The 14,315-nt window shown below is 32.6% G+C and overlaps 1 protein-coding gene across 2 annotated transcripts; it reads left to right on the top strand.

The window, feature by feature from the left end:
* Positions 1-2,724: 2,724 nt before the first annotated feature.
* Positions 2,725-12,598, top strand: LOC7490172 (protein CHROMATIN REMODELING 24). 2 transcript variants are annotated; one of them, XM_024604853.2, is made up of 22 exons: positions 2,725-2,908; positions 3,007-3,129; positions 3,254-4,272; positions 4,361-4,491; positions 4,600-4,654; positions 5,048-5,176; positions 5,335-5,442; positions 5,544-5,599; positions 5,681-5,771; positions 6,881-7,015; positions 7,099-7,176; positions 7,530-7,739; positions 7,827-7,898; positions 8,751-8,831; positions 8,926-9,044; positions 9,621-9,732; positions 10,179-10,247; positions 10,355-10,449; positions 10,877-11,005; positions 11,521-11,586; positions 11,692-11,824; positions 12,160-12,598. In XM_024604853.2, the coding sequence occupies exons 1-22, from the start codon at positions 2,782-2,784 to the stop codon at positions 12,322-12,324; spliced, it is 3,303 nt and encodes a 1,100-aa protein (XP_024460621.1). In that variant the 5' UTR covers positions 2,725-2,781; the 3' UTR covers positions 12,325-12,598. The 2 variants fall into 2 exon arrangements, with proteins under 2 accessions (XP_024460621.1, XP_024460623.1); XM_024604855.2 differs by lacking the exons at positions 9,621-9,732; positions 10,179-10,247; positions 10,355-10,449; positions 10,877-11,005.
* The last annotated feature ends 1,717 nt before the right edge of the window (positions 12,599-14,315 follow it).

The raw sequence follows: 14,315 nt of genomic DNA, 5'->3' as shown, positions 1-14,315 counted from the left end.
GTATAATTCGTTTTCTTATATTCAATTTATAAATCTAATATAAATTATTATTTTTAGTTAACAAATTTTCCATGATAATTTTTTTAATTTGAATGAAAAAAAATTAAAATTATACAATTAGATTATTATGAATATAAAATATCAAAATATCAAAATACTACTGTAAATTATAATTTTTATTTTTTTAATAAAAATAGTTCTGATCTTGTTGTAACTTTTTTAATATAAAAAATTGTTTTTGTTCTTAACCAAGGTTGTAAATCCTGTTTGGTTTTTTTTATTATTATTGAAATGATAAATTCCAGCTTCTAAGTATGTTATACGTGTGTAATTTAAAATATTAATTAGATATATATTATTTCAATTCAAATATAAAAATAAAATAATTTCAAAACAACATCAATGTTAATGACAATAAGATAGCAAGCCACTGGATTAGCATTCTACTGCCGTTCAAAATATTCAAGTGTTTATGTAATGTATGGGCTCTTTTTTATGAGATACATATATGGCATTGTTTGTTTCTATGGTGTAAGAGTATTTAAAAAAAATGAATTTTGTTTTTATTTTAAAATATTTTTTTTGTTTTTAGATTGTTTTGATATGCTAATATCAAAAATAAATTTTAAAAAATAAAAAATATATATTATTTTAATATATTTTCATATAAAAATTATATTAAAAACCAATTGTTATCGCAATGCTAAATGAACTCATAATTGATTATAAAGTCAAGCATGCATCACTAATAAAATACTTATCTAGAGCTTATTATAATTAAATTTAAAAGGTGTAGGGATTCGCAATACACAATGCAATATACATTTAGTCATAAAATATTATGAACACATTGTAATTAAATAATGTTTTCTTTTATTATTATTTATCATTTTTATATTTTAATTTAGCATTTATTGGACTAAATTATAAATCAATTTAGGCTAATTTATTAGGGAATGATGAGATTGAAAAACAAGAAATCAAAGTAAAAAGGGTAGAGGGAATGGGAGACATTTTCAAACTTCGAAGTGAAACACCTATTTTTCCCTTGAAGAAGAAAAACCATTCTATTGAAGTAATTCAATAATTTTATAATGGTTCATTTAGCATTTTAAAATTTAAAGGGAAAATAACATCTTTTTATTTTATAATGTACAGTGAATAGACTCTTATACCCTCGGATTAAAAAATTTATAAGGCTTACATTCAAGGGTGTTTTTGTTTTTTTTAATTGTTATAACCTAATTTGAATCCATTTATTTTTAATTTAATTTAATTTTTTAAGAGGGTTAAATTTTGAAATTAAAAGATCAGTAACTAATTTTGATTGAAAAAGTGATTTATCAAGCAGTGAAAACTATGGATTATAATATATTTTTGTCCATCTCTCCTAATATTTAGTTTGAAAATAGATTATCATGATAATTTTAGTTATTCATTTTCAAATTTGTTTTTAAATTCTAATCAAATTTAAATTTTAAAAAAAGAATAAATTTATTTGGGATTTTGAATCCCATATGCTCTAGTACTCATGTATTATAAATACAATCTAGTGCATAAAAAAGTTATTTTGGTATTTTTAAATCTATTTTTGTTCTTTTTGATATTTTTTATTGAATTTATTTTTTTTAATTTTTCCTAATTATTTTAGTTGGTTATGAATTTGACATTGTTATTTTTTCAGGTTTGTTTTTTTATGGTGTAATCTAGCTTCATGATCCTTTCATGGGGTTTGAAGTTTAGGCCGAGTTAGTTTTGTCTTTTTATGTTTTTTTTTTTATTTCATCTCTCAACATTGGGTTAGTTGGAGACTGACATTTATTATTTTTATAACTTTCTTTTCTATAAGGTTATTCTGATCTCGTGTTATCATGAATTCGGCAGGTTCGCTAGGGTTGACTTGGGTCTTTTTTGTTGTTTTTTTTTAATTTTATCCTTTAATATTAGGTTGGTTTGAGAATTGAACTTCACAATTTTATTTGATTTACTTTCCACGGGGTCATCTCGCTCTCATGACTAAGTTATAGATTTGGCATGCTGGCTCAAATAGACTCAAGTCAATTTCTTGTTTGTTTTTTAAAATTATTTTCTTTTCAGTTTTTTCATTCAATATTTTATTTACTGGAAATTGAGATTTATTTTTTGATTTTTCTTTTTATGTAATTATCATGTTTTCATTTAATTTTCACTTTGATAACAAATTAGATCATTATGACCTTTTAAGAATATTATAAAAATATATTTTCACAATATTGACAAACATTCATATTTTGTAATGAATTATTGGTGATTTTTTTTGCTTCATTTGTTATCGATATCTTTTTTTTTTTCTAATTATATTATTAAATTAACTGAGTTTATTACACCCAATCGAGTTAATGATTAGAATCTTATATTTTTTTTCTTTTTTTAAGAATATTTATATCGTGTTGACATTTTTTTTGTTGAAAAAAATAGGTTGGTTTGTAACGTAATGCAGACCACCTATCTAATAAGTAAACTAAATGTTTGATATTATAATGCATAATATTTTTTATTTAAAAATATATTAAAATATTTTTTTTATTTTTAACATCATTATATCATAATCATAAAAATATTAATTTTTTAAAATAAATACACTTTTAAAAAATATAAAAAAACAGAAGCAAGAGGGAAAACCCATTCAATTCAAATTCAATTATAATAAACCCAACGGATTCTTTCTTTTTACATTATATTAAAACGCCACATTTCTCCCTTTGCAATCTCTCTCTCTCTCTCTCTCTCCAAAAAATAAAAATGGCGGCTCTTTCACAAAGCACACACAGAAAACCAATTAGTCTGAACGATCGCCATTATCGCCTCCTTCAAGACGTCTCTGCTCCTCCCAAACAACCACCGCCTCCGCCGCCAGTAACGTCCTTCGGTCTCTCCCTCTCTCCCCAACTCCTTTTTTTTGTTTTAATTTTATGAGTTATGGTTTCTAGGGTGTTGAAATTTTGAATCGATTTGTTTGGTGTACAGAGGAAGAAGAAGAGAGCGTATTCAACGTGAAGTTCGACGGACGACGTCGTATTTGCAAAGCAGAACCAGAGGATGATAATATCCCTAAATTCTGTGGAATCACTGATTTTGATTCTTCACCTGGTAAAATCCCTAATTTGACTGCCATATTCATCCTATTTAAATTGATTAACAAACCCCTAGATGAGACAGCTAAAAAGTTTTGATTTTGTTTTTTGGGTTTTGACGTGGGAAATTATTTTTTCAGAAGAAGAAAAGCCTACGAAGGTTAGGATTGAAGGAAGACGGAGACTTTGCAAAGTATCTTCTGGAGATGATGGGGATGATGCAAGTAGAGAAGAAGTGAAAGATGATTCTAGTTTTGATGATATTGCCGATTTTGATTCACCCATTCCGTCTAAAAGTGTTGGTGATTGTGGTAATAATAAGGGTGTTAATGAGATAAAAGATATTCTTAGTGATTTGACCTCAAGGCTTGACCTTTTGTCAATTGAGAAAAAGAGAGTTCCTGAAAATAATAATGTGGTCAAGAAAGTTCATGTGGTTGAATATGCAAGTGCTGAGTCTTTGTTTTCTTTGTCGTCTAGTCCATCTGATTCCTCATTGGATGTTATTAAAAATGGTGGAGGTGATGATGAGAGTGCTGTGGATGAGTATGAGGAGGGTGATTTATTGAGTGAGTCATTTGATGATGAGGTTAGCAGAGGGCTAAAGAAGAACGAATATGGAAGGGTGGATGAAAAGTTAGTCCCTGTGGGAAAACCTTTTGTGTCCAATGTTGTAGAAGATGAAAGTGATGTGCAGATTGAGTCTAACCATGATGAATATGTAACTAGGGTGGAGAAAACTAAGAACGTTACTCAAAGAGTGAAGGAAAATGAACCCGATGGGTTCAATGAGAGATTGAGGTCTGTAGGACGGTCTTCGGTGCTTAGTCTTCGAGATGAATCAGAGGATGATGAAGATGATTGTGTGGTTTTGACCGGAAAAAAGGTGGTCAAGAAAGTTGGGAGACCCGGTGCCATTGCCAAGTATAATGTATTATCTGGTGAATCTGAGACTGCTGTGTTGGAAAATCATGCAGAGTCAGAGGATGATGGTTCCATTATCTTGCCTGGACTAAAATCTACTTACAAGTTACCTGGTAAAATTGCAAAAATGCTGTATCCACATCAGTGTGAAGGTTTAAGGTGGCTCTGGTCTTTGCATTGCAAGGGTAAGGGTGGAATCTTAGGAGATGACATGGGCTTGGGAAAAACGATGCAGGTAAGGAAGTGCCTGCAATAATTTATAATGATAATTAAGTTGGACTCCACTGTTATATGGATTAAATTTCATTTGTTTTATTCTGCAGATTTGTAGCTTTCTAGCAGGTCTCTTCCATTCGAAATTGATTAAGAGGGTATTGGTTGTGGCCCCTAAAACACTGCTCACTCATTGGATTAAAGAACTATCTGTTGTGGGGCTTTCTGGGAAGACTAGAGAGTGAGGCGGTTTGACTCAAGTCTTTTGAAAGTTCAAATGTTTCTGTCTTACCATCGAAGGATAGTGGTCTGTTAATAAGTGCTAATTATCCGTTGCACTTCCGTGTAGATACTTTGGGACCTCTTTAAAAGCTCGGGACTATGAGCTGCAATATATACTTCAGGTTTTACATGTGCTCTCATTGTTTATACCTCTTATTCTTCCGTGCGCAGCTCTTAATGTCCAGATAGTTCATATTTGATACCTGCAGCCAAATAAGAGGAGAGAAACACATCTAAGTTTTAAATTTAATCTGACCTAGGGACTTGAAACAAGTTAAATTCTGCCAAGTTTAGTTGAAATAAGGTACTAATTCAATCGTGGATGTAAGTTCTGTGAAGTTCTAGAGCTGAACTGATTTGTTTAGTTTCTTGGAAGTTTGAATCATATCTTCCTTCTTAATTACTTTTTTATTTGCATATAGCATAACCTTGCTTTTCCATGGAGATGGTAATGGGGTTTTGGCGATCTTTCTCATTATTGTTGATTATCGTGCTAATTCATCTTTTTGTTTCAGGACAAAGGAATTCTTCTCACAACTTATGATATTGTGCGGAACAACTCAAAATCTTTACGAGGGGACCATTACTTTCTTGACGAGGAAAGTGAGGATAGTTATATTTGGGACTATATGATTCTAGATGAGGTAGATTTCGAAGCTCTAAATTTAGTTTGTGTTACAACTTACACCTGCCCATTTTACATATTGAAATCATGCAGGAATCAATTGTATACTAGAAATCTTTATTTTCTCTGAAGTTTCTGCTTTAAAGTGAGTGTTAAATTTTTGTTATATTTCTCCAGGGACATCTCATAAAAAATCCTAGTACTCAGAGAGCGAAAAGTTTGATTGAGATACCAAGTGCTCATTGTATTGTCATTAGTGGCACTCCGATTCAAAACAATCTTAAGGTATCATCCTTAGAATTCATACTTTTGTTTGCTCTTTTCATAAATTAAAACATGCAGGAAATTCTAGATATTCAACGCTGTACTCCTGTTACTTGAAACAGGAATTGTGGGCTTTGTTCAACTTCTGTTGTCCTGACCTTCTTGGTGACAACAAGTGGTAATTGTTCTTCTAATCCTTCAGCTTGCTTCAATAATAAGTTCATGCTTACCTATGACATCAAATTTTGCATTTCTGTAGGTTTAAGCAAACATACGAGCATCCCATACTTCGTGGAAATGAAAAAAATGCTTCTGATAGGGAGAAGCGTATTGGTTCAACAGTTGCAATGGTAATGCATTTGGATGTGCTGGATTGCGCTTGGTACATCCATTGTTGATTATTTTCTTTCTTTTTTCTTTGAGATCATGGCATTAAATACAAATAGTTTTGGTTATTCTTCTGTGCAGTTTTTGGCATATTCTTCTTGTACAGCTGAAATTGAAAAATGTAGAAGTTTGGATATATGTTTCTGTCGATCAATCAATAGAAATCAGTGCAGTCAGGCTTTCCAGGAACCATGTTTTCTAGTCTAAACTCTAAAGGTTCTTGTTTTGTACTGGTGTCTTAGGCATTGCCCTCATTCTAGTATTTAGGACGTGTTTATTAACAGGGTAACTTCTCAACTCCTCTATTTATGATTGGTAGCATTTCTTTAATGGCTTTGGATTTTTCTCCTTCCAGCTACACCCTAGCTTGGATTGCATTACAATTTGATGCAATCTACTAATTGTTTGCTTATTTTTTATCATGGAATAAAATATATGGCAGTGGTAAAATTCACATGAGACTGAAAAGTTAGCTTTGAAAGGTTAGCCATGCTTGCTTATAAATAATTCCTTAAGAACCTAAAAATCTCTGAATGCTGCCTTCATCCTATGTTGTCTGATGATAGGTTTTATAAGACTCCAAAAGCAATGCATATGGTTTGGCCAAGGTTCATCAATGATGAGACTGCAACCATTTGAATCTTGTTTCTCTAATATTTTTTCACTGATAATTTTTTTAGAATTCTCTTAATCGTGAATTGCTGTAATGTTCTTTATATGCAGCTGGTGACATAATTTTTAATTGATCAAAATATATCAAGCTAAATAAATTTGTATTAACATTTTATTTATTCTGTTTTTGTTGCAAGGCTGGCTGTTGGACTTCATACTTTGCAACAAACTTTGTTCATTCTAAAGTTATTAAAGATTACAGATTATCTAATATTCAGAAATATTCAGCTGACTGTTTTCTGGACCCAGTTTATATATTCAATTAAACCTTATAATGTCATGCATTTAGACTTTTTGTATCTGCCTCTTGTTTGTTCTTGTTTCTCATTGAAGTGGTTGAATGTAATTCATAATTATATAAAAGTCAATTAATGATATCCCTGTATTGTTTACTTTACAGGAACTAAGAGAACGCATTCAACCTTACTTTTTGCGCCGCATGAAGAATGAAGTATTCAAGGAAGATGATGCCACAACTGCTAAACTTTCCCGAAAGAATGAGATCATTGTGTGGCTTAGACTAACTACTTGCCAGGTGTGGTGTGGTTGCATATCTTTGGTTCAGTTCATATATCATAAATTCAATTAATCAAGCAACTGCGTCCCTTGTTGTGTCAGCGGCAACTTTATGAAGCCTTTTTGCGGAGCGAGATTGTTCTCTCAGCTTTTGATGGCTCGCCATTGGCTGCACTAACGGTGCTTTACTCTTCAACTCTAGTTTTTTTGTTTGATTTGTAGTTGAGTTGAGCTGCTGCTCGACTAATTCTATCCAAAGAGAATTTTGATTTTAAACTGCTTTAAAGGGGAATTCTTATAATTATTATATTCTTAGAAGCTCCGAATTTTACTTCTTAAATACTATTTATTTGATTCATTTGGGTCTTTCCATTAGTTCTCTGTTCTTGGTTCATATTTGGAAGATTTTTGGTAGGGCTTTAATTAATAAGTTTTAATTCCAGTTCAAATATTGTTGAAGAATTATACTGCTCTCTATCACTTTGATATTTAGGTTGCACTTACATAATCAATCACCATTTTCCCTGGAGTAGATATTGAAGAAAATATGTGATCACCCGCTTCTCTTGACAAAAAGAGCGGCTGAAGATTTGTTAGAGGGAATGGAGTCCATGCTAAATCCTGAAGATGTTGCTGTGGCTGAAAAATTGGCCATGCATGTTGCTGATGTTGCTGAAAGAACTGACTTTCAAGAGAAGCATGACAGCATCTCCTGCAAGATCTCTTTTGTGTTGTCACTACTGGTTAGTGATGTCTCAGAATTACTGTTGATGATTTTGATTTAGTTTTTAATAATTCATGCTAAATGCATATGCTTATTTTTTCCACAGGATAATTTGATTCCAGAGGGACATAATGTTCTTATATTCTCTCAAACTCGTAAGATGCTTAATCTCATCGAGGTTTGTTTAAAACCACGAACTTTTTGTTGCTTTGAATGCAATATGTCATTGGTTAATTTTCTGAATTTTCACAAATGTTGCTGATAGGATTAGAAAACTTAAAGGTTTAAATGCGCAAATAAGTGGGATAAGTCCTTGGCATTGGATAAAATTTAGTAACAACATCATCACAAGCATATGTTATTTCTTCTAGAAGATCAGCAAATCTCCAAACTTAGGAAGAGCCTTGGCGCTTTGTTTAACCTACATGAATTTGGCTTGTCTTCTTTTCTGTCAATTGCTCATGTCTTATTGTTTATGTGCCATCACTTGGAAACTATGATGACACTTTCAGTGTGTAATATTACATGTTACCTTTGGATTGTGTTTAATGAAGTATTTTCTATTATGGACAATAAATTCAAGTTGCACATGTTATGTTACATGGAAGCTGACAAAATATTTCAATTCAGTAGGGGAAGCTGATAATTTTTTTTATGTCTGTTCTATCTTATTAAAGCTGACTATTCAAATTCAAAGTTGAGATATTCTGGCATCATTAGTTATGCATGAAATTATCTTTTAAAAATATGAACTTATAATTTGTGTTTGCTTTAGATGTTCACTGATGCTGCTTTTTTTGTGTTATGTTTTAGTTAAATCATCTATTTTTTAATTTTATTTTATAAAGAACACATACTTTACTGTCCTTATAGCTGATGTTTAAAGTAATACCTGGCCTACTCAAAACTATGTTTTCTAGAATATTTATGTAGTAAAATTCAAGAATTTGCAAGTTTCTTTTGTAACTTTTCTTTAATGTGTTAGGCTTTTACAGAAGGTGACACATGACCTATCTTTTTGCTGTTATAGGAATCTCTGGTGTCCAATGGTTATGAGTTCTTACGCATAGATGGTACGACAAAAGTTACTGATAGAGCAAAAATTGTTGATGTAAGTTTCCTAAAATGTCAAAACCATTAGATTTTAGTTTTCATAAATGAAATATTTATTCAAACTCTTTGTTTCCCTAAAAAAAACATTTCAGGACTTCCAAGAAGGAAATGGTGCTCCTATATTTTTGCTAACATCTCAGGTTGGCGGTCTTGGTCTTACACTTACAAAAGCAGATCGTGTGATTGTGGTTGATCCTGCTTGGAATCCTAGGTTCTTCCCTAAGCTTATTTCTTTCACTCAGATTCAGTGAACAAGAACGGACTACATCATAAGATCTAGGATTGGTAAATTTGCTAAGGACTTCAAATGGATTTGCCAAAAAGATTCAGATATTGCAGGAGTTTATAAATATCAGTAATTGTGTTTATATTTGACATAAAATGTCTCCTCCATACCTTTGTGAAACTACGTTTATTTTTTTTTCTTTATCTGTTGTTTTTATTGGCAGCCTGTGGAGTTTGTGGATATTGCATGTTGAAAAATAAGTGGAAATGTTTGGAACATCCTTAAATGGCAAGGCAGATGCACTTCTACATTCTAAACTTTGGCCACTAAACTATGCAAAGAACTTTTCTGCTTTCAACACATTTTGGATGTTTCACGTACTTTTCTATTATTTCCCATTTAAGGACTGCCACTTTCTTGATGCTTCAGTTTTAGAGTTATGTGCATGACTTCTAAAACACTTTAGTGGTACTTGCTTCTACTTTTCTCTATGGGCCTTAGTTTGGAATTTTCTAGGTGTAATTATGGGGTCAATTGATACATCTCTCTTTCTCATTGCAGCACGGATAACCAAAGTGTTGATCGTGCATATCGAATTGGGCAAAAGAAGGATGTGGTCGTATACAGATTAATGACTTGTGGAACTGTTGAAGAGAAAATTTATAGAAAGCAGGTTCAATGCTTGCCTTACTTCTTATTTATTGTTGCCATGTGGTATTATTTACTAGATATATGATATCTGATTCTGGTTTGCAAAGTGGAGTGATTGTTGGTAGCTGTTAGTGTTTTCATGTGGTATACTGTATTTCAAGACATGAATAGGTGTTTCTGGGACTCAGTTCACATGGTTTCAATACATTTCTGCAAGTGGTTGAAAAACTATATTGCATGCAAGTGATTTGAATGATCTGTTGTTTCATTGAAGTTCAGATTCCAATTTACTTGTGGAAAAGATCTTTACATGGGATCCTTCTAATTTGTCATCTGAACTGTACAGTCTGTACACATGATAAGAATCTATCTACTTTTGGACATTATTTAGATGCATGGGTTGAATCATGAATGTTTAAAATCGAAACATTAGTACAATAAGTTGACTCCTAAAAATTTCTGGTGTAGATATTCAAGGGGGGGTTATTTAGAACAGCAACTGAAAACAAAGAACAAATTCGATACTTTAGCCAACAGGTATGTATATATTATGTTTCTATTTGTTGATTTAATGGAATATATTCCTGGCACCTATTTTGAAACATGCAATGTTGCCTTTAAAAGTTCAATTGATTTTTTTTCAGGATCTGCGGGAGCTATTCAGTCTCCCTAAGCAGGGGTTCAATATTTCCCTCACACAGCAACAATTACATGAAGAGCATGACAGCCAGCACAAAATGTACAGAGCCTATTAGTGGCAACTACAATTATGTGTATTTGTTTTTCGCTTTCTAATTAGTGAAGTTGGACTATGTTTATCAATGTTTTGCTTCAGTAGGATCTCCAGTTTTTGAGTTGTTTCATCATTGATTTTCCACTCATCAAGAAACCCATTAGTACTAGTAGTGTTTTTAAATTCCTAAAATGTGTATTTGCACTAGGGTTTACTTTATCTTTGGAAGAGTAGAAGTTAGGGAATGCCATAGGCCTGTATTAAAGATAATTAGCTGTTTATCACCTTTCATCCATAATGATTGTTCATCTATGTATACAAAAATATTGCAAGTTTTTTGGAATTGTTTGGTTATGAATCTATGCAATTGCAATGACTGTCCATGCAAATTCATTGCCATCTTAACTCTTAATTTATCCTATTGTTGCTGTAGGGATGAGTATCTGGAATCCCACATAAAATTCTTGGAGAGTCAAGGTATAGCAGGAGTCAGTCACCACAGCTTACTCTTCTCAAAGACAGAAACTGTACAACTTGCACAGGAAGAAGAGGATGAGATAAGGTGAATTCCCTTTTATTGCTTTTGGGTACAGCACAATTGTAGCTCGTTTATTTGCTCCTTATAAATATGTAGTTCCTCATTTTTCTCTTTTTGCTTCTTGCGTACTGTTCTTGCATATTTTGAGCTGAGATAAAATGAAAATAACATTTCATAAAATTCAAAACCCCTCGTTGTTTGCAGAATTCCCCCTTAATTCTAATCTAAACAATTTGTAGTTCAAATTATGGAGCTACCGGCGAGTTTCTGTATTGTGATTATAGGTCTGCCATTATTTTGTTATACTATTGGTTCCCAGTTCCATTGATTATATAAAAATTTTTCAAATCATTATTTCAAATAAATATAGCAACTGTTCACTCTTTTTTACCCTTGATTGTAATTGTGGATTCAATCCTATGGAGTATAAGCTTATATTTGCATTTGAAAACTTTAGTTATGCAAAGCATATGGATTCACTATCCTCGTTCCTTATTTTTTGAATGTGGTGTGATTTGGTACTCTATTTGTGGGTTTAGGAAGAAAGTATCCACAATGGTGGGAAATTCATCGTCAAGCTATTCACTTGAACGCAATGTTGACGGGTATGGTCCTTAAGTTCGATTATTTATCTTTAACAAATAATCATAATATTTTTTAGAGGTACTTAGTGCATGTTATTTAGTTTCTGAAGAGTTGACACTTGACAGGGCTGCTCGTGCTTTCAATCCCAAGGATGTAAATCTGAACAAGAAAACCTCTTCTCCAGATAGTGTGGGCAAACTGACAGAATCTGAAATCTTAGAGAGAATCAATCGGCTGTCACAATTACTTGGAAATAAGGTATGATTTAAATGACAAGTGAGAAGGTAGATAAAACTGCTTGAGTTACAAACATTAAAGGGGTTGAGAGTTGCCATCCAAACCATATTGAAAATTCATAAATAAAATATGAAGACTGGTTTTGACCTTTTGTTGTGCTTTTATTTGCTTAGGCAGCCAGATTTGTTTATGATGCTATGAATAGCCCAAACTGTTGAAGGCATTATTTATTCTTGTTAAATGGATTCAACCTGCCATGCTATCTCAATTTTATTTTACTTCGGGCACCATTTCAAGCCGGCTGTGCTATTGCTTCTTGTTTCTCAGTTTTGCTTTGTAATGTATTCTGTTTACAGGTTACCGTTTTAAGGTTACCAGACCAAGGAGCGAAACTACAGAAGCAGATTAGTGAATTAAATTCAGTGCTCATCGAGCTGAGGATGGAGAAAGCAACAGAGAGAGAAGGAGTCATCAGTCTGGATGATTTAACTGGGGAATTCGAAAGAGGATTGAATGTATAGATTTTTTTTTCCACTAAATCAAATGGAGGCAACGAAAAGGAGGTTGCAAGAATATTATTTATTGGCTAGACTGAGAAGATATATATATATCTTCAACATACAATGATTTCTTGGTTGGGGCAAGTACTCTCTGCCTACTGTATATTTTATCAAAGTGTAATTAATCCAATGTCAAACATCAAGGTACAAGATTTTGTTTGGGGTTTTGTTATTTCAGGACCCGTGGGAATTAGTCGAGGTGTGTGCAAGCTGGCTCGTACACTTAGATGTTCAATGCCATCTTTATGATTACGAGTAGTTGTCTGCTACAATTTAGATGGAAGAGCACCCATTTGAGAAACTTTGATATATGCATAATGATAGTTTAAGAATCCAATTTTGGACAGCATGAATTTCTCTTGCCAATCACATAACAGTCTCAGATTTATAGAGAAATTACCAAAAGTCTTGACAATTTTATGTCTGAACGAGCCTACGATCGAGTCCCATTTTTTGTTTTCTGCATGGATGTGTGAAAGTGGGTGTTGAGATTTTTAGTAGGAAGCATAGGTTTATTCCTAATGTGAGAATGTATACCATTTTGATATATGGGCGGTGTAAGATTGTTAGAATTGATATGGCTGAGAGAGTTTTTTCAGGGAAACGGGAGAGAGCGAGGGATTAAGGCTAATGTTAAATAAATGGGATTTGTAGGAGCGCAGGCTCGCATCCGGAGAGCAGGTTTGAGAGGATGACAAGTCTGGCAGAGAATGTGTTTGATGAAATGCGTGAGACAGGGATTGAACCGGATGTCACGAGTTTTTCTACTGTTCTTCATGTGTACAGTCGGGAGAACAAACCTGAATTGACGGTTTATAAGTTGAAGTTGATGAAGGAGAAGGGGATTTGTTCGACCGTGGCTAAGTGTGCCTTGGTGGTGAAGTGTCTTTGTTCATTTGAGATGAATGATATGGGGCTGCTACATAATTTTTTTAATATTAAGGTTTACCAAGATGATGGAGGTGTCTTCATTTGTTAGAAGAAGTTTGCTGAAAGAATTCTCAAAAAATCCAGAATGTTTGCCCGCAAACCTGTTGAGGTACCTTTAGTGGTGAATGAAAAATTAATGAAAGATGATAAAGGAAAGAAGGTGGATGTTACTTTTTATAGAAGTTTGGTTGGGAATCTATTGTATTTAACACAAGGCCTGATGTAATGTTTGTAGATTTGACAGAATTTCTTAGATGAAATTGATTGGATTTTGTGATAATGATTAGGGTGGATGTGTTAAAGATATGAATAGTATTTCAAGCTATGCTTTTTCTAATGGTTCAGGTGTGTTTGCTTGGTGTTCGAAGAAACAACAATGAGTGGCTCAATCATTTGTTGAAGTTGAATATGTTGCAGCTGGTTTAGCTACTCAACAGCAACAACATTATTTTGTGGTGATAAATCAGGTATAGCAATGGTAAGGAATCCAATTTTTCATAGCTGAACTAAACATATTGCACTTAAACATCATTTCATTCGTGAAGCAACTGATGAAGGAGAGGTTGATGGATTTCTGCAAATCAGAGAAGCAAGTGGCTGATATCTCTACAAAAGCATAGCCAAAAGATAAATGTCAAAAGATGAGAAATGCACGAGGAGTTCAAGTTCAGCATATTAAGATGGAGAATGCTAAGGTTAGTATGTTGTAACTAGTAAAGTTGTTGTGACAGCTATTTAACCTTGATTTTAGTTAGTTAACTTGTGTTAGAAAAAAAGTAATTATAGCTAGATTAAAAGGTGATTAAGATGAAGAAGTGTAAGGTTAAGATGTGTTGGTTTTTTTTTTTTTTTTTTTAATATATGTATGGCTGAAAGTTCTGGAGATGTATGAGAGTAAAAAAGAAGAAGAAAAAGAAAGAAAAGTGTGATAAGTTTTTTTACTGTATACCTCCTCTTGTTCATGATATTCTGCAGAAAATTGCTGACTTGTTTTCTCTCTTAAAACCAGCATTTCGTTGTTG

Source organism: Populus trichocarpa, chromosome 7, assembly GCF_000002775.5.
Source record: "Populus trichocarpa isolate Nisqually-1 chromosome 7, P.trichocarpa_v4.1, whole genome shotgun sequence".
NCBI lineage: Eukaryota > Viridiplantae > Streptophyta > Magnoliopsida > Malpighiales > Salicaceae > Populus > Populus trichocarpa.
The sequence above is the reverse complement of the archived record's forward strand: the minus strand, read 5'-3'. Positions and strand labels throughout refer to the sequence as shown.